We start from the raw sequence: 21,284 nt of genomic DNA on the forward strand, positions 1-21,284 counted from the left end.
TCAAGTTTCGTGAGCGTTGCTGTATCCATCAAGGCAGGTGGAGATATTCTATCATACTCCTGACTTATGCCTTGGAAATAATGGGCAGTCTTTGAAGAATTAAGAGGTGAATTATTTGATGCATGTTCTTTTCTTACCAAGATATTTATATAAACAGTCCAGATCAATTTCTGGTTACTGGTAACACCATACACATGCAAATAGCCCCCTCCAGATGATGGTTTTGCTTTTGAATATTGACAGGATATGTATAGATGCTCTCTAATTGGTGGCACTCTTTGTCTGGCATTTTGTGATGCAAATGTTGCATGCTACTTGTCTCCCAAAGCCTGGATGTTATCCAGCTCTAGCTGTACGGGGACACAGACTATACAATGCATAGAAAGAATTGTGTAATAATGCAGTGTCATCTTGCAAGACCTTTCTCTTTGCACTATCTATGGTGTACATCAGGATCTTCTGCAACATAAACTCCCAAGTATATGAAACACTGAAAACCTGAAGCAGCAGCTTTTAAAATAGTTTTGGGAGGTGATGGTCTAATCACATCATCACTGGACTATCAATCTTGGTAATATTCTGAGGACCTGGGTTCAAATCCTGGAATTGATGGCCATGAAACTATTGTTAATTATTCGGAAAATCCCATCGGGTTCACCAGTGATCTTTAGGGAAGTAACCTGCCATCCTTACCTGGTCTGGCCGAGATGTGACTCCAGATCTGCAGTAATGTGGTCGCCACTTAACTGTCCTTTAGGCAATTAGGGATGGGCAATACATTTCAGCTCGGCCTGTGATGCCCTTAACCCATATAAGAATTTTTAAAATTCTTTCCATGAATTTTATTGAAATTTTTTCTGATCAAGACAGCATAATAATTTTAGCCATTGAGTAGAGAGACAATATAATAGCTAATGTGTTATTAGACAATAAGAAATAGGAACAGGAGTAAGCCATTCTGCCCCTTGAGCCTGCTGTGCCATTCAATAGGATCATGGCTCACCTGACATTTCTCACATCCACATCCGTGTGTGTGACTTCCCCATAACCCTTGATTCCCTGACTGATAAAAAACATCAACTATCAGGGGGTAATATTGTCCAGAGTCTGTGATTTAATATAAACCTACAGCACTAATCCCACCTTGATCAACAGTCATTGTTGTCAGTCAGGCTGAGACCTAAAGGTTTTTTGGGATATTGTGTTGCATGCTGTCTGTTTAGGTGCCATTAAGTAAAATGGTTCTTTACTGGCCTGATATTTTGACAGCGTATTGAAGGACAATTCATCTCTGATACCCTTTTGCTGTTTTTGTGGAGAAAAGAGAAAATTGTACAGTGTAATCTTGACCGAATCAGTGTAAGACCTGCACCATCATCTTGCAAAATTTCTTCACTGACATCTAGCACAGTAATGCTGTGCTCATGTGGTTCCATACTTATCTGACTCCTTGTAGCCAGAGAATGCTTCTCTTCCTGCTTTCCATCATTATCTCCCTGAAGGATGTATCCTTGACCCCTTGTATTTCTTTCCTGCAAGCCAGTTTTTTGCACGCACACCAAAGACACCTACCTCTAATTAACTACCATTTCTCTTAACAACAGCCCTCTGACTCTAAACTGTCCAACATCTGGTTGAGAAGAAATGTCCTCCTTCCAATGAGCAGATCAAACCAACTGTCTTCAGTGATCACCACAAACTTCCAATCCATGGCTACTGACCCCATCCCTGTCAGTGATAACTATTCAGTGGTGGAGAAAACTGGGACATTGGGACCATTTATCAGCATAAGTGGGACCTTTTAAGGTGACAGATTACACCTGAACTGAAATGGGATCAGCATCTTTGCAGGGAGGTTTACTCAGGTACACCTACTGTTGGGGAGGACTTAAGCTCCCTTGACAGGGGCTAGAATCCAGAAAGAGTATTCAGGAAGGCAGGATGAATGGCCAAACTTAGAAGAGACAGCAGGTGAGTCAGGAAGACATAGACATTTTCGGCCAGTTAGGGAACAAGGGAATTTGGCAATGTTGTATGATATTTATTTTAAGCCAGAAGTCTCACAAACAAAGCAGATGAGTGGAGGGCAGAAATTAAAATGTAGGTGTATGAAATCATTATTGTCACTGAGACACTGAGAGAGGCAGGATGGGCAGCTTAATGTTGCACGATATAGGGCTTTCAGGCAAGACAGGGAAGGAGCAAAACGAGGAGGAGGTATTGCAATATTGTCCAGTAAGGAGGGATGACATCCTGGAAGGGTCCTCAAATGAAGCCATGTGGATAGAACCTAAAACTCAAAATGGAACAGTCACATTGCTGGGAATGCATAGAGGCCACCTAACAGTACAAGAGAAATAAAAGAGCAGATATGTTCGCAAATTACAGGAAAGTATAAAAGTAATAGTTTAGTATCAGTAGGAGATTTCAGTTTCCCTAACGTTAACTCAGGTACTCTTAAAATGCATCCAGCATAGCTTTTTAAGCCATGATGTAGACCTTACAAGAGAGGGGCAGTCTAGACTGAAACTTAAGTAATGAAGCTGGGCAAGTGGTTGAAGTATCGATGGGTGAGTGTTTTGCAGATAATAATCATAACTCTGTTAGACTGTTATGGAAAAAGATAGGCCTGAAATCCTAGATTTAAGGTAAGGGGCAGCAGGTTTAAAGGAGCTGGGAGGAAAAATCTTTTCACCCAGAAGATGATATGAATCTGAAAGTCAATGCCTGTAAGGGTAGTAGAGGCAGAAACCCTCATATTTAAGAAGTATTTAGGTGTGCAGTTGTAGTGCCAAGGCATAAAAGGCTTTTAACCAAGTGCTTATTAATGGGGAGGTATTCAAATAGTCAGGCGGTTTTTTGTTTGGGGGGCCCCCAAAGGCTTTTCTCTGTTCTGTACATCTGAGACTCTGTCTGACTGTGCAACCTCTTTGACCCTGAGGTAAGTTTCCAGCTACATATTTGCACCGGCATACTTTCCTGAGCTCATGTGTTGCTGAAAGCCTTATCCATGCTTCTTTTACAACTAGACTTGATTCTTCCAATGCACTCCCTTTCTAGTGGTTATCTCTAGTGAGATTGGCCTGTGTCCTAACTTGCAGTAAGTCCCATTAACCTGTCACCCTGTGATCACTGACCTACATTGGCTCTGCTTAACCAATGCTCATACTTTAAAATGCTCATCTTTATTTGCAGATTCCTTTGTGGGCTCATCCCTAACTCAGTGTTCTCTTATAAGTCCACATCCCTGTAAGATATCTGCAGGTTGAACATTTTACATGCTAATTTTTAATTGTTCTTTCTTTGGCAGCCTTGCCTTAAGCTACTAAAGTCTAAAGTGTTGAATTACTCTTCCTAACCCTTTCTGTCTCTTTTATCTCCCTTTCCTTCTTTAAACTGCTCTTCAAATCTACTTGATTAACCAAACTTATGATCATTTGCCCTTTCATTTCTTCTTTTGTGGCTAGGAGTCAGATTATGTTTTGTATGTCCTGATTTGAATGCTTTACCATGTGAAAAGTGCTATATCTCCATTGTGAAATTGAATTCAATTTGTTCCTTGACTGTAAAGTTAAGTGTCTGACCATAAATGTATGGATTTGCAAATGGGATCTCCATGCTCTTGATATGAATGCCAGTTCACCGTGTAATCAGATAAAATTTCTCTTATTTAGTCACCATAAAACTAACAGTTCTGTAGATGAGTGCTTTAATGCTGGTTCTCAGACTGATAACCATAATTTTGGATCCTTGTTTCAGAATCAACATCCTCATCATTTGTCATGGAAGTTACAAAAAGTCCCAATGTTAAGGTGACCACTACTATATCCACAACGACAATAGTTTCAGGAAAGAGTATCAAGACCACAACAACTCCAACATTGGAAAATCCTCCAGTAATTCATGGGACCACCACTAAAACACCAAAAGCATCACAACTTCCTGCAGAGGGGGCTGAATGTTGTGAAGCCACAGACAAACGTGACATATCTTGGCCCAAAACTCCACCAGGCGAGATGGCAAAAAGACAATGTCCTCTGGGAACAATAGGTAAGAAACCTGTTGAAATTTTAAGTTGATCCCCTACCACTAGTGTTATTGAATAGATTGAAAATTTTAAACAATGACTTTTTTGTAAATGATTCACTTCATAAGAGTTAACTTCTGTTTGCTTGATTGTAATTAATGCAAAAGGGTTTTAACACTAATAAAGTGTGATGTGTGCTCTGGCCTAAGATAATAGACAATAGGTGCAGGAGTAGGCCATTCTGCCCTTTGAGCCAGCACCACCATTCATTATGATCATGGCTGATCATCCTCAATCAGTATCCCGTTCCTGCCTTATCCCCAAAACCCTTGATTCCACTATCCTTAAGAGCTCTATCTAACTCTTTCTTGAAAATATCCAGGGACTTGGCCTCCACAGCCTTCTGAGGCAAAGCATTCCATACACCCACCACTCTCTGGGTGAAGAAGTTTCTCCTCAACTCTGTTCTAAGTGGCCTACCCCTTATTTTTAAACTGTGTCCTCTAGTTCGGGACTCACCCATCAGTGGAAACATGCTTCCTGCCTCCAGAGTGTCCAATCCTTTAATAATCTTATACGTCTCAATCAGATCCCCTCTCAGCCTTCTAAACTCAAGCGTATACAAGCCCAGTCACTCCAATCTTTCAACATAAGGTAGTCCCGCCATTCCGGGAATTGACCTCGTGAACCTACGCTGCACTCCCTCAATAGCCAGAATGTCTTTCCACAAATTTGGAGACCAAAACTGCACACAATATTCCAGGTGCGGTCTCACCAGGGCCCTGTACAGCTGCAGAAGGACCTCTTTGCCTCTATATTCAATTCCTGATCTGATCAATTTCACAATATGTGAACACTCAAATAGTGAGGTTCTGTTCACTTAGTAATAGGTCTGATTCCAACCTCAGTTTCAATTTTGGAGAACGCCATTAACCAACTGAGCCATTCCCCATTTTAACCAATCTTTAGAGCTAAACAAGATTATTGCATTTCCATAGTCTTTCATTTTTGATGATAATATTTCACAGCAACTATACTGAAAACCAAAGATTGATGAACTATGACATGCACCAATCAATCTATAGGTTACGAACATTCTGCAGCAAATAGTCTCTGCTATGATCAGATGAATTAAGTCTAATATGATTCGATGACGAGGGATGAATTGGCTTCTCTCTTTTTAACCCCCTCAATTGGCTGTAACAAAAGGTTTTTTTTTGTTCATAACACACTTAATTAGGACGTAGTTCACCTGATGCAAATGAAGGAGCCAATTAGACTTTTCTTGAGTGTAAGAAAAATGAGTTTTTGTTATTTATCTTCAGAAAAATAATAAAATGTGACATCAAACGCAAACATACACAAATGTACATATAAACCTTAAAAAGGGGAGAATGTTTGGTTGAATATGCAGTTACAGAGTCCATAGAGTCCTTGATGTGTGAGCTTTACCTTCGAAACATGACTTGCATCCTCCACAGTAATGACATGTATAGATATTTGAATTCTTGGTAAATGGATGTTTCTCTGATTTGCTTTTCATTGAACATTCTGTTCTAAGGGGCTAAGAGAAACTTCAACTGAAATACTCTGCTACCAAACCATTTTTCTTCTCTCTGTTCAAAGGCTATTCTTTGAAATATGGTTCACTCCTCTGTGCCCATGTCAGGATTTATTGTTGTTTTTTAACAAGTTGGATAATAAGCAGACCACGTTCATCCCAATATGGAATCCTAAAATCATACAGTATGGAAGAGGTCCTTTGGCCCATTTAGTCTCTACCAACCAAACCTACTCTCAGTCAACTCATCCTACTTTCAAGAAAGATGTGAATTAACCAGGAGATACAGATCTCAGTTTAAATATCTTTTTTGTTAATGATGAGACTAATTTCAGTTCAAGCAGATTCTTGCTTATTATTGGATTAATGAGCTTGACACAATCTAGTCAGGAGATCACTATGGTCATCTTAAATTTGCCTTTTTAGAATAAAGTGTTTTATTCCATGCATGGTCCCATCATTAAATACAGGTGGTTAAAAATTGGTGGTCGATTTAGATTGCTACCATAATAAATTGGGGAATAGGGGATGGGAGGAGAGAAATTTTCAACATATTTTTCAATTTGGGAGTTAGTCTCGCACCACTCTGTTCTCATACTTGGCAGAATTCTGTCCCATTCTACGTTCTACCCCAAGGTAAGAATCAATATGAATACTACATTGCTATTGGATAAAAAGCTTTCTAAGGTTAGTAACCATAGTGACCCAGCAGATGGAATTGTATTGCCCTTCATTGATGATTTGAAACTCTATAACAAAGGAAATACCTGAAATTTGCAAATTTGAGGGAATTGATCATTAAATCTATTTCCAATTATGTACTTGACAATCTTTCAATATTTATAGGTATAGCCACCTACTCATGCTTATCACCTGAAGGACTCTGGGATCCATTGGGTCCAGATCTAAGTAACTGCAGTTCTCCATGGATAAACTTGCTGTCGAAAAGAGTAAGTCTTCAAATTTATGTGTTTTTTTGTTTCATTTTGCATTCATACAGAATTTATATTTTCATTAAGTGACCATTCGTAATTTGACATTGTTTTCTTTGGTTAGAATTTGTTCAGCATGGTTGGAATGTTACAGGATGGACCTTGGACCTTTTTTGGGGGGAAAGAAATAGGGAAATGTTGAAGATAAGTGCAGGGTGGAATATTGTTTCAGCGATGAACATCCCAATAGTGGGCCTGGAAGTAAGCATGACGATCATTTGGAGCCAGGACAGCTGGCTGTGTGCATCCAAACAGTGGCCAGACAATTAGCAACACATATTTGATGGGCTAAGCTAATCGTGCAGAAAGTCAGAGGCCATGCTGTTACTTGTGGTGATCAAGGTCTGTTTGTCATATTCCTAGCCACTTCTGCTATTGGCCACCTGACCACATCATCATTGATGTGGTCATCTGCTGGTCCAGCCCCCTGCAAGATTAGTGCAACAACTTCCCTTCCTCTTCTCCTGACCCAACCAAGTTCCTCATGCAATTCCTGCTCCCTCCAAATTCAGCAGGAAGACTACATTGTTTCCTGCATGCCACTTTTAATCAGTCAAAAATCAGAAGGCACATGTTTCTCATTTGCCATTGATTTAATCACAATCTGGTAACCATGTGTTTTAATGGATATACATGACATGCTTATTCTTGACTTGGTGTCAGGAACCACACTCCATTTTTAATCAACTGCCAACATACTTCCCAACTTTCATCCCACTGTCAGAAAGCTGGTACTTCGCCTCCCACACACAAACTGCCCCACCCACCTTATTTTCTCATTCTGGGAGATTGACTGGATTTCATCCCTCGCCTGGGTGAGGAGCAGATTTCTGGTGAATGTCTCCATCATACTTTCCCATTCTCCTGTAAAATGAAAGCTATGGAAATTTTTCATCGGCCGCGAGATGAGAGCAATGAAACTCGAGAAGTACCAAATATTGTGGATACTGGAAATCAGAAATAAGTACTAAACAAAGCTGAACAACCCAGTAAATCAAGCAATTCAGTTCAGATTAAAAGTTGTCAACCTGAATAATTTACCTTTCTTTTTCCCCCCCTCCTTTGCCATTGCAGACTTTCAGTTAATTGCCAGAAATTTATTTTTATTTCATAATGGTCTGCTCCTTGCACAATTTTAAATGTCTAACTTAAAATATAAAAACAAAGATACTTTAAAATTTTTATTGGGTGGCTTCCATGTTGCTTCATAGAAATATAACTTTGAGCCTGTTGATTAGTCTAAAACAGAGCCCCTTTAAATAGGTGTCACAGTTTGCTGCCGTCTGTAGAAACTTAATGAGCTGTACCATAAGCGCTTCATTTTGTGGATATCTGAACACATTCAGTTCTTCTTCAGCTGTTTTTAAAAATGTTAATGTGTCATAAACATTCATCAGCATTAAGAAGGCATTAAAATGTGGGATAGAGTTTTTTCACAGATAAAAAATGAGGTGAAATTAAAGTATCTGTTCTGTCTTGAATCCATATTAGTAATGTGCAGTGGTGCTGTAAATTGATTTTTATTAGAAAATGAAGACCAGATGGGACTTTTCACCATGAAGTTTTTTAGTTTGAGGCTTTGTTTTCCCTGCATGCTTTTGTGGTAATGTGGTATAATTTGTGTCAGTTCCGTTTGTTTGCTCATTAGACCAAAATGACAAAGGATTCCCTGAAAGCTGGATAGATTAGTCAGGCTGTTGGTAGAATCAGAGAGGTGTTTATCTCCTGTTTGTTTTAAAGCTGCAACAATAGGTAACATTTCTGCACTGGCATATCTGACTTAGTTTAAGAGAATAGTCCAGCTTTAATAAACTGAATTATTTCAGCTCAGATTCCCTCGAGTAGTTTATTTTTGTTTTGGTACTTGAAAAATTGTCAAGATTTCTCTGTCTGACATTACCAGAGTCTGCTGACATTATTATAAAAGATGCAAGTTTAAAAATCAACATTTTATGTTTTCATTCTCTGCTGGAAGAAGCATTCACTTTTTTTTAATGGCAGTATTGTAGGCGATGTAGACATGAGCTAATTGCCACTCTTGTCTTTGTGGTACAATATGGCCTTGGAATCAAAAGGTTATGGGTTTCAGACCCATAACAGAAACAATAACAAGGAAAGCCTGGAGCAATGTTTTCTGGAGCAATAGATTGGTGCTATTATCTGTGTCTTTAGATTGGAAGGAACAAAATGGCCTTTCATAGAGTGATATGCTCTTTTTGTCAGATGTGGGAGCTTTGGGAGAGTTTAAGGGTTACTAAGGATAATATCTGCAATAAATGTTGTTGGTTGCAAGTCCTGTCAGATCAAATGGATGCCTCTAAGTGTCGCTCAAACAATGAGGAATTTACAAGAGCTAGGGAGTGTGATGGATGAAGGGAGAAAAGCCACAGGTATAGTCAGGTAGCTGGGTTAATTCCAAGAAAGTTAGGAAGGGTAGGCGGGTTGTACAGGAGTCTTCAGTGGCTATCCCCATTTCAAACAAGGAGGCTATTTTGGAAAATGTTGGGGGTGATAGACTTTCAGGGAATGTACCACAAACAGTCAGGTTTCTGGTATCAAGACTGGCTCTAATGTAATGAAGGGTACTTTGGGTTCCAAGTGATGGATTGTGTTAGGGGACTGTCTAGCCAGGGGCACAGACAGACTTTTCTGTGGCCAGCAGCGAAAAATCAGAATGGAGCGTTGCCTCCCTGGTGCCAGAATCAAGGACATCTCAGAGAGGGTGCAGAATGTTCTTAAGGGGAGAGGGCCCTGCAGGAGGCCATTATACACATTGGAACCAACGACTTAAGAAGGGAAAAGAATAAGATTCTGAAGGGAGAATATAGAAAGTTAGGCAGGAATTTAAAACAGAGATCCTCAAGGGTAGCAATATCTAGATTACTCCAGGTGCTACGAGCTAGTAAGGGTAGGAATAGGAGCACAGAACAGATGAATGTATGGCTGAAGAACTGTTGTATGGGAGAACAATTCATGTTTTTGGATCATTGGAATCTCTTCTGGGATAGAAGTGACCTGTAAAAGAAGGATGGGTTGTACCTGAATTGGAAGGGGATTAATATACAGGCAGGGGGATTTGCTAGAGTTGCTCAGGAGGCTTAATTTCCAGGATACAAATGCGATAGGAAGAATAGAAAGGGAGGCAAGAGAGGAGGGGGAGCGGCGTTTTTGGTAAGGGATAGCATTACAGCTGTTCTTCGGGAGGATATTCCCATAAATACATTTGCTGGGAAGTTACTTGGATGGAACTGTTAAATAAGAAAGGGATGATCACCTTAATGGTATTATAGACCCCTAATAGTCAACGGGAAGTTGAGAAATTTGTAAGGAGATATCAGTTATCTATAAGAATAATAGGGTGGTTATGGTAGGGGATTTTAACTTTCCAAACATAGACTGGGACTGCCATAGTGTTAAGGGTTAGACAGAGAGGAATTTGTTAAGTGTGTACAAGAAAATTGCCTGAGTCAGTATGTGGATGTACTGACTAAAGAAGGTGCAAAACTTGACCTATTCTTGGGAAATAAGGCAAGGCAGGTGACTGAGGTGACAGTGGGGGGAGCATTTTTGGACCAGCAACCATAATTCCATTAGGTTTAAGATGGTGATGGAAAAGGATAGACTAGATCTAAAAGTTAAAGTTCGAAATTGGAAAAGGGCCAATTTTGATGATATTAAGCAAGAACTTTCAAAAGCTGACTGGGGGCAGATGTTCACTGGTAAAGGGATGGCTGGAAAATGGGAAACCTTCAGACAAGAGATAACAAGAAGCCAGAGAAAGTATATTCCTGTTAGGGTGAAAGGAAAGGCAGGTAGGTATAGAGAATGTGGGATGACGAGAGAAATTGAGGGTTTGGTTAAGAAACAGAAGGAAGCATATGTCAAGTATAGACAGGATAGTGAATCCCTAGAGAATAAAGGCAGTAGGAGTATACTTGAAGAGGGAAATCAGGAGGGGATATGAGATTGAGATGGCTTTTGGCAAATAACGTAAGGGAGAATCCAAAGGGTTTTTACAAATGCTTTAAGGACAAAAGGGTAACTAAGGAGCAAATAGGGTCCCTCAAAGATCAGCAAGACAGCTCTTGTGTGGAGCCGCAGAAGATGGGGGACATACTAAACAAGTACTTTGCATCAGTTTTACTGTGGAGAAGGACATGGAAGATACAGAATGTGGGGAAATGGATGATGACACCCTTTGTTTCAGACCTGGAAAAATGTCCATATTACAGTGTTGCTGAACAAAGAGACCTTGGAGTGCAGGTTCATAGCTCCTTGAAAGTGGAGTCGCAGGTAATTAGGGTAGTGGTATGCTTTCCTTTACTGGTCAGAGTATTGAGTACAGGAGTTGGGAGGTCATGTTGCGGCTGTATAGGACATTGGTTAGGCCACTGTTGAAATATTGCATACAGTTCCGGTCTCCTTCCTACCGGAAAGATGTGAAACTTGAAAGGGTTCAGAAAAGATTTACAAGGATATTACCAGGATTGGAGGATTTGAACTATATGGAGAGGCTGAACAGGCTGGGGCTCTTTTCCCTGGAGCGTGAGAGACTGAGAGGTGACCTTACAGAGGTTTACAAAATTGAGGGGCATGGATAGGGTAAATAGGCAAAATCTTTTCCCTGGGGTTGGAGAATTCAGAACTAGAGGGCATAAATTTAGGGTGAGACCGAAAAGATATGAAAGAGACATACAGGGCAACTTTTTCACGCAGAGGGTAGTGCGTGTATGGAATGAGCTGCCAGAGAAAGTGGTGAAGGCCGGTAAATTACAACATTTAAAAGACATCTGGATGGTATATGAATAGGAAGGGTTTTGAACGATATGGGCCAAGTGCTGGCAAATGGGACTAGATTAGGTTGGGATATCTGGTCGGCATGGACAAGTTGGACCAAGGTCTCTGTTTCCATGCTGTACATCTCTTTGACTGTGTGACTCTATGAATGTGAGCTGACACTGCAGTGCAGTACTTCGGAATGCTGCTCACTCAACAGGGTGAATAAGGATCTGCCATAATGTTTTGAAGAAAAGCAGTGAAGATGTTCTTACGAACAACTATGCGTCATCCAACAATTAAAACATATTCTTGAGTTAGGCATACAGTTTGTAGGATCTGACTCACTGAGATATCATTACAGGGGAACCTCAATTATCCAAATGAGATGGGCGGGCACTGTTTCATTCGGATAATCAATTATTCAGTTAATCAATTAAATGCCTTTCCTCTGGGGTGTACAAAGTTAAAAATCACACAACACCAGGTTATAGTTCAACAAGTTTAATTGAAAGCACTAACTTTCGGAGCGCTGCACCTTCATCAGGTGGTTATGGAGTACGCAGTTGTAAGACACAGAATTTATAGCAAATGCTTACTGTGTGATATAACTGAAATTATGCATTGAAAAATACCTTGATTGTTTGATAAGTCTCTCATCTGTTAGAATGACCATGATAGTTTCACATCTTTCATATGTAAATCGCAAAACTTTTTTGAAAGTTACATTCTCAGGTTAACTGTAGCAATTGGTGCCAGCCCAGATAAAATGTTGAAGGTGTTAGCCCCTTGTGTTCTGTTAGGGTACACCCCTCTGTAGAACTCCAGAGAAAGTGTTGGGGGAGAGAGAGAGAGGGCAGGAGATCTCAGTCATTTGGAGACAGTGCCTGTTTAATCACTGTAGACAAAAGACACAATCACTGTTAAAAACACGCCTTTGATGTAATGTTTCTATCAGGACCTTGAGATCTCCTTCGGATAATCCAGTTTTCGGATTATCCAGTTTTCGGATAATTGGTATTTGGATAATCAAGGTTCCTCTGTACTTACTTTCCTGTATCAGAGGTAACAATGCTTATTTAGTAATTGAAAACATTCTACAAAACAGTGCCATATATTCTTTAATTGCCGCCAAGTCCAAATAGTGTTTACATGGTCTGTACAATCAAAATATTTGGTTTTCTTGGTCACCTTGAAGCCAAATGGAAAAGAAAAGTGTTGTAATGCTGTGGCATTGTACTGAACCAATAATCCAGAGACCTGAACTAATGATCTAGAGTCAAACCTAGAGAATACAGGAGAAACTCAGCAAGTCTGGAAGCATCAGTGGAGAGAGAACCACAGTAACATTTAGAGTCTGGTATGACTCCTTCAAAGCAAGAAGCCATACCGAATTCGAAACATCAACTGTTTCGCTCTCCACGGATACAGTTGTGTTTCCCCAACAGTCTCTGTGTTTTGTTTCTGACTGATAGTATTTTAACTTTAATGATTAATAGATGTGTGTTCATAGTCCACTGTGGCATTTAGGGGGAATCTGTATGTGACCATCAAATCACTGCATTGTCAAAAACAACACCTGCTTCCGTTTAGGGAAGGAAACCTGCTGTCTGTACCCAGTCTCGTGCTTATGTTGTCATGGCTCAATAGGCTATTATACGGGAAATCAATCCCTGTCCTTTCTGGAGTCATCACAGAAGTTTTTGAAAAATTATCAAAGTACACAAAATGCCTCATCCACTTGTCAGGTAGACCCAGGCTAACAAAAATTACAAATCCGATTTCTGTACTTAATAATAATGACTATTCACTGCAAATAAATGGATTCAAACCACAGCCGAACAACTGACAACTTTCAACTCGAGTTAAATTTCTAATCTCCTGCAAAACCCCACTATACCGTCATCGAGCCAGATGAAAAAGAAGGTGGTGTTTTGGGTAGAGGGAAGAAAAACAATCTGAGGAAGCAGTTCAAGGAGACCAATCCACCAGCTGCACTGAGAAGATCGTTTTGCTTACCAGGATGCTCTGTTTTTCAATCTCTCTTCTCAAGGCTCTTTGATCTGGTACAGGCATTTGGTACACTAACTGTAAAGAATCTTATTCATTGGTTACAGCAACCGACGACAGCAAATGATGAGGGAAATAATGTGGCTTTTTCCAGGCTTAAGGTATTTCATTGCAGAGAAAAGCGCATGATTTGTCCTTTCAGTAGTTTGATACCAGGCTGATACACCTCCTCCCCATATGAGCTTGAATGTCTTTTGTCTGCCTCCAAATTCAAAATGAGCACAGTTTATAAGGTTGAGTCTGGTGAAATTATTGCACTGTATCTCTATTATGTTCCGTAACTTTTATTCTACTAATTTAGCATCTTACTCAACCTTCTTTATATTTAATTAATTAATTTGAGAGGGGGCAAAAAGGATTTACAAGGATGTTTCGGGGACTGCAGGGTTTGAGTTATGAAGAGAAGCTGAATAGGTTGGGCCTTTTTTTTCCCTGGAGCATCAGAGGCTGTGGGGGTCCTTATAGAGATTTATAAAATCATGAAGGGCATGAATAAGGTAAATAGTCAAGGTCTCTTCCCCAGGGTCGGGGAGTCCAGAACTAGAGGGCATAGGTTTAAGGTGAGAAGGGAAAAATTTAAAAGGGCTTATGGGGTAACTTTTTCATGCAGTTGGTGGTGCATGTATGGAATGAACTACCAGAGGAAATGGTGGAGACTGGTACAATTACAACATTTAAAAGGCACCTGGATGAGTATATGAACAGGAAGGGTTTTGAGGGAAATGGGCCTAATGCTGGCAATTGGGACTCGGCCACATTGGTTTGTCAGATCAGCATGGACAAGTTGTACCGAAATGTCTGTTTCATGCTGTATGACTCTATGTTGCTTCATATTAACCAGGCACAATAAATGCACAGTGTTCTTTGCTATTTCATTCCTTCATAAAAGTCATGTCATCTGCATCTTTATATCCACTATCAATTGTCAGGTACTGAGGCCTGAATATCTATGCAATTGGAACTGCTCTCCATTATCGTAAAAATAGCAGCTGATGCCTGAATCCTGATGTGCTATTCCTGAAACAGACCTTCAGTATTTTCACAGTGAGGGATATGAACGAATTCCAAGTTGCACATTATTCACAGAGACAACTATCTATGTTAGAGTGCACCTCATAATTGATATCAGAATGTTCAAAACTCAGTGAAGTTCTTCAGATAAACAAAATTCAGTTCAGGAGTATGGTTCTGGGATAACTTTGGAAGACATCAAGTGCCCTTTGGAATTCTTAAAAGTAAACATGCGTGTGTAAATAAAAAATACTAACACCCATTGGAGCTGTCTAGAGAACTGTCAAGCATTGGCATGAGCCTGAATGTATTATTATTGGATTATTATTCCTCCATTCTGAGGAAGGGTCACTGGACCTGAAATGTTAATGCTGATTTCTGTCCACACGTGTTGCCAGACCTGCTGAGCTTTTCCAGCAATATTTTTGTTTCTAATTTACAGCATCCACAGTCATTTTGTTTTTTTTTAGTTATTATTACAGCATTGGTGTTGTATGACTGATTTTTAAATTTAATTTTCATTTATGGGTTAGTTCACAGTTTAGTTGACACCTCCAAGTGGATATAAAGTCAAACTCACCCCACTGATAAACCAAACTGGTGGTGTGTGAATTAAGTTGGGAGTCAGTTTAATCCTTACTCAGGAGTCAGACTCGATATTTAATAGTTTAATCTTTTTTTCCCCGAGTAACTACTTACTTAACTTCAGCAGAACCCTCCGCATTCTCTGAGATAGATGAAAAGAGGGTCCCAGTCTTTTTGTGAATTGTTCAGCCTAATCTTCAGTTTCCCATACAATTCTCTCGAAATCAGTTACAATCAGGATTTTGTCACATCCCCAGCTGCAAAACACTGGAAAGCCCATTGGAAAATCTGAGCTAGTTTTGGTCTTACGTTATGTAGGATCCCATCCTCCAATTCTGCAACACTGTTCAGAGTTTGGACTGTGAACTTTGCTGGTGCTACTTTATAATAAAACAATTTTATTTTTTCATTTTACATATGTTTCCTTAATTGCTTGCTCTTAAATAGTTGTGTTACTTCTCCTAAACAAAAAGAAAATAAAATTATTTTTCTATTTCATTAGCATGGAGTAGAGGTGAGTAGGTTTAAAGTCAGGAATGAGGTATATGTAATTCAGATTGCAAATAAGCACTAAGACGTTCTCTGCCTCATTACTAGTAAACTTTATTCCACGAATGTTAATAGATGACCCCACTTGAAAAACATTTGCAGAAATAATTAGAGAATTGTGTAATACATACCATGTCTTTTGAGAAGTTCAAATATAAAGACTCCAAGTTATGTATCTTCAGTAATTGTGACTTTGCCTGCCATTACGCTGTAGGATGGATAAGCAGAAATCAGTTTGTTGATGTAATGTCTGTTTCATAACTTGAAGTTGTTTTGTTTTAAGTAAACTAACCCATGGAATTAATCAACACCTGACCAGAAATTTATTATTAGCCCGTTATCATTAACATGTCATGGTGAATGGGGCTGGAAAGCATCATACTGATAAGGGCTATCATGTTTAAACAGTAAGCATAACATTAATCTTCAGGTAAAACACATAGTCGACAGTATTAAATTGTGCTGAAGTGCATGAAACCTCCTTCAATGCCTTTGTTCATTAGTGAGTCACAGAGTTTTGAAGATACACAGCTTATTAATAAGTCGACAAATCCTTGTTGAAAGGCCAGTTCAACTCATTTGAGAAAGATAAGTGATCTGGGTGTGTGACAGATTAATACCAAGCAACAGAGATGAAAGACATATCATTAGAATGTCCACAAAATTCTCTTGTTTAAATTAGGTCACAAAAGACCTCCTAACAGAATTTATATGTTCAGAGCTATGGTTTATAGATTTGGATGTGTCCGATACAGAGAAAAAAAAAGTTGTTAAGATTTGCTTAGCAATTGGGAAAGAAGACTGCAGATATTTGACACATTTGATAGCCAATGAACTGACAGATCCTCTACAGATATGGACCACATTAGAAGACCACTTCAGAATCAAAGTAAACGTTGGTATTTGTTGACTAGTATTAATGTCTCTTAGACAGATTTGTACAAAATGCATAAATAAATTGGTGACTGAATGGACTCATTATATGATTTCTTTTTCCAGATTGGAAGAAAGCAATTTATCTTTTTGAGATGATATACCTTTTTAAATCACAGGTTCGATCTGGTGAGGCTGCTGCCAATATTGCTCGAGAACTTGCAGAGCAGACAAAAAGTCTGATTCATGCTGGTGATATTTTATTCTCTGTCAAGCTCATGGAACAATTAGTGGATTTGCTCAACATGCAACTTCGTAACCTAACTCCAGGTGGAAAAGACAGTGCAGCTCGGAGCCTAAACAAGGTAGGAAATCTACATCTTTACTTTGGTTTTATTCGATTCTCCTGTTTTTCTTTCCCCTTTTGATTCATTCTGAGTTGGATGGGACCATTGGTGCATTAGGTGGAAAGATATAGGTGAAGCCTTTGTTAATGGAAGGCATTGTCACCTTCACTTTCCCTAGTTTGTGTTGTTCTGTGGGCAAATTGAAAAGTCTGTAAAAATTTACTCCGATAAATGCAGCAGGAATACCTGAGAGATATTGTACTTCTACAGTTTAATTTTCAGGTAGATTCAAAATACCATGAGATATTTATTCTTGAATATTGTCCTTTGCTGCAATATTTAAGGGTATTGTATTTTTCTATTGTTCTGCACTAATTTTCACATGCTTTTGGATTTTAGCCTGATACTCAGTTCCTTTTTAAATTCAGGCCTAAAGTTAACACTCGCCTAAAATCCTTTGTCTTTATGTGCAAAGTGCTTCTGTCTCCCATAAACTAATTGCACTCCCCATTTAAGGGTTCTTACAGACATATATTTGAATTGGGCTTTAATCTTTCTGATTTAAGATTGGTAGCAGGGATTTAATTTCCTATGATGGCTTTACTTAATGTATACACATAAAATTCCTTTGTGCATTCTCTAAACTACCTAACAATTGCATAAAAACTGCGCACAAAGGAAAGCTTGCAAAAACTTGTTAAGTAATACAATGTCAGAGGAAATTAAGCTCCTGGGAGCTCAACTGTTTTGCTTTACTTTAAATATTTAGTTGATATCAATACACCACTTTTATAAAACTACAGCGCACATTAAAGTGGAACACCTGCATCATATCCATGAGGTTGGCAGCAAATTGTCTAACTGCAGTGATTGACCGTGGAGTCTGTTTAATTTAGACATCCCAGAGAGCAAAGTTGGTCTATTGTCTCCCTGACTCCTACACAACAGAATGCAGACCTTTTATGAGTGTCCTGACTGCACATTTTTCTACATGGATTTACAAAATGCTTTTGGTTAAGGGAACCAGTTAAACATTGTAAATAGAAATGCAGCTATATTTCTTATTCTACTGGTCTAAATGAAGTAAATCAGTATTAAAAACCACCGTTCCTGTTTCACAAACCTGCACCTTTTAAAAGGGGAGATAATACAGTGACTGAAGAATTAAGCAAGGCTCTAAACCATGGACAAGAATTTTATTCTCACAACGCGACTAAGTGCAATGATATGTTATGCCAACAGAGTTTAAAATTGTGGTAGCTCAGTGGGATATTGAATTCTATATTCATTAATAAAAGTGCCATGATTGAGGAGGCACTGATATAATAACAATCTTCTGGGTATTGTGCAGGTTTTGTCGAGAAACACCAATCTCCTCCAGTGTAAGATAGTTTATTGCAAAATGTCAAAAGCTCTTGCCAATCTTACTCGGGGCAGGGTTCAAATATCTTGTTGCCATGTAGATTTAAAAAAAGTATTTCTTTGTAGCATTTCATTAAACTTATTCTGACCTTTTTAGTTATTCCATTTTAAATGGTGTGTTTAAGTAATGGCTGACTTGCAACACTGCCTCAGATGTTTGCTCAAAATACCATTTGGCACGGTAGACTAACCTGCATATCCAATTTACAACGCTGAATGATATTGATTTTCAGTGATCAGGTACAAAAATTGTCCATAATGTCAGCATTTATGTTTATAAAATCTTAAGTGCATGTTAAAACAAACTCACTTTCTGTACGATCAACAGTAAACTAGTTTGGTGCTTAATGATGTATACTTAAAAAGCCTGAAAAAGAATAACACCCCAAGAGGCAATGCAGTTATTCATTTGCAGTGGTTATGGTTAGAGCTAGAGAATAAGCTGCAAAAGGTTGAGCCTGATGAATAATGAGCCAGAATGACCCTTCAAATAACAATGCTACCTTCCTGGTAGCAATTAAGTATAATTAAAATCAGTCATTTTGACTTAACATAACACCCTGGCTGCTGAGGCAATGAAGGGCAGTATTGTAGAATGTTGCTCCTACCCCTTGGTCTCTGTAAGGCAAGAATCACTGAGTACCTCAAAGCAGCAGTTCATGTTGAAGGAGTCTATGACTCATCAGACAGGTTGTCGTTGATCAATATCGATTTCTTCAGCTGGTCAAGACGTCTTCTGGGCCAGGTGCCTGTTTAAGTCATCATACCTTTTTCAGCCTAATTGTAGAGAGTAGCAATATGGATAATGAGAGCCAAAACGACCTGAATGGACAGCCAATAAACATGGCAATGTATCAGAAAGTGGAAAAAAATTGTTAAAAAAGACTGAGGTCTACCTGAATGCAGACCACTTCCAGACCAAGATAGATCAGGTGATGGAACAAATACAAATAAATAAAGATGATATAATAGCCATGACAGATATATGGTTGCAGGGACTGCAAGGTGACCAAGATGGGGAACTGAATATTTATACATATTTGACATTTGTAAATGATGGTAAGAAAATAAAAGGAGGCGGTGTAGCTCTGTTAATTAGATCATATAGTAGTGAGATATTATCTTGCTTCAAAAGGTCAAAATGTGGAATCAGTTGGTTGAAAAAAAACACAGGACTAGTATATATATAGTTTCTAATTTGGATTGTGTTCTCTGGGTACACTGCAGGATAGAGTATAAATCAATAAATAATGTGGGCTTTTAAGAAATGCACTGTAATAATCATGGATTTTTCAAAAAATCTTTCTCTAGATTGGGCAACTCAAATTGGCAAAGGTAATGAGTTCATGTGGTGTATCCAGGGTAGTTTATTAGACAATTGCATTTGGAACCAACCAGGTGACAAGTTGTTTTAGATGAGGGAATGTGTAGAGATACAGGATTAATTAATAATCACATAGTAAAGGGTTCTCTAGGAAAAAGAATTTCATATTTATTTTGAGGGTGAGAAATTTGGATCTGAGCCTTAAACTGAAATAAAGGCAATTTGAAAGGTATTACAACAGTCAGTGAATGCCAAAATTAGTCTGTGATGCTCACACAACTAAAGCTGAAGCAAAGGAAAATGGCACACACCCGAATTACATTCTGCTCCTTCCAAATTTTTGGATGATTACCTACTTCAGAAGCGAAAGATCAGGATGCTATGAAGTGACTGCCTACTGACAGATTTGATCAGGCGGACCCGTAGTCTCCATACTGCTCCACAGTGATTCCAGTTTTTGCTTAAGGTCAGGAATTCTGAGCTAAAACTCAAGCAAATGGTATCATTGTCTGCAAGCATGATCCAAAAAACGTAGAAAGGATGTTGTTTAAATAATTTTAATGAAAGCCTCGAGACCATTCTCTGTAAATACTGTTGTTATTTAGTCATTGCAATATACTTGCCCAGATTGATATGTTTAACTTCCTGTCTCCTAGTTCAACCTGTGCCCTCATTCACAGGGGAGGGGCAAAAAAAGCATGAGAGAAAAGCTCACCTCCTACACGGTGTTGCTACTGTGGTTCCATTTGAAGTTAGTGGAAGACTGCTGTTCTCATTAGAACCCTTGAGATGATTGTGGCTAATGATTTAGGATGCTCCAACACATGAAAATCTCCATGTTTTAACACTTTTAATTGATGTTGGAGCAACATCAAATCTGCATGAACAATTCAATAGGGCCTGCCTTAACGATTAAAATATGAGGCTTTGCTGGAAATATCAGTGTGTTTGACTTAACTTTGCACCTCCCTATCTGAGTCCAAACATGCTCTGGGATATAACTCTAAATGTTTTCATTAAGTTAATATTGTGAATGTTTCAACAGCAGAGTGCCTGTTGTTAAAGATTGCAGGTTATAAATGTTCTTTGTGCGTTTGCCAGTCCTCTGGAACATTAGACAGCAAAATATGCCTTTCCAGCTATGTTTTCCATGAAGAATTCCTGATTTCCATTCAGTTGTCTGTATTCCTGCCATTGGGAATGAAGAGTAGGATAATTAGGGTTACATCGTTCATTTATCTGAACCTGTAAGCAATGAGCTACAGGGATTTTGCAGACATCTGGTTAAAGGTGATGTCAATTATTAAATATAAGATATACTTAAAACAATTGAACATTTATTGCAAAGTGAAGTAAATATATGATGAAATTTACTTTGTACTTATTGAGTGATAGCAAAGTGTTCTAATCCACAGTTTTCATGGAAAAGCCAACTGATACTCAGATACACCACTGGTTAATATTTCCAGAAAATGCTTTCATTGCAAATGATGAAAATGGAATTTGGCATGTTTGGTCAGTATCGCCACCCCCTTGTTATAACAGTGTTTTCAAAAGGTTGCCTGTTGCATTTTGAGTTGCATAAAAAGCATCAACATACAGCACACTTATTCATAGTTTAGTATATGGGACTATATATTTGCAGATGGTGTGGTGTCACTCATTAGTCCAGATGCTGAATTGAAATTCTGTCCCATCTAGCAACTTTTCTGCACTATCCAGTGCTGCACGTACAAGTTCAATGTGA

General features: G+C 38.8%; 1 protein-coding gene across 22 annotated transcripts in view; it reads left to right on the forward strand.

The window, feature by feature from the left end:
• adgrl3.1 (adhesion G protein-coupled receptor L3.1) overlaps positions 1-21,284 on the forward strand; it is a 682,401-nt gene that overhangs the window by 532,108 nt on the left and 129,009 nt on the right. For all 22 annotated transcript variants that reach the window (XM_043717822.1, XM_043717936.1, XM_043717949.1 and 19 more), the window contains 3 exons: positions 3,760-4,050; positions 6,435-6,538; positions 16,624-16,809. In XM_043717822.1, the coding sequence (XP_043573757.1) occupies positions 3,760-4,050; positions 6,435-6,538; positions 16,624-16,809 (581 nt within the window). The remainder of the gene's footprint in view (positions 1-3,759; positions 4,051-6,434; positions 6,539-16,623; positions 16,810-21,284) is intronic.

This window comes from Chiloscyllium plagiosum, chromosome 2, assembly GCF_004010195.1.
Source record: "Chiloscyllium plagiosum isolate BGI_BamShark_2017 chromosome 2, ASM401019v2, whole genome shotgun sequence".
Taxonomy (NCBI): domain Eukaryota; kingdom Metazoa; phylum Chordata; class Chondrichthyes; order Orectolobiformes; family Hemiscylliidae; genus Chiloscyllium; species Chiloscyllium plagiosum.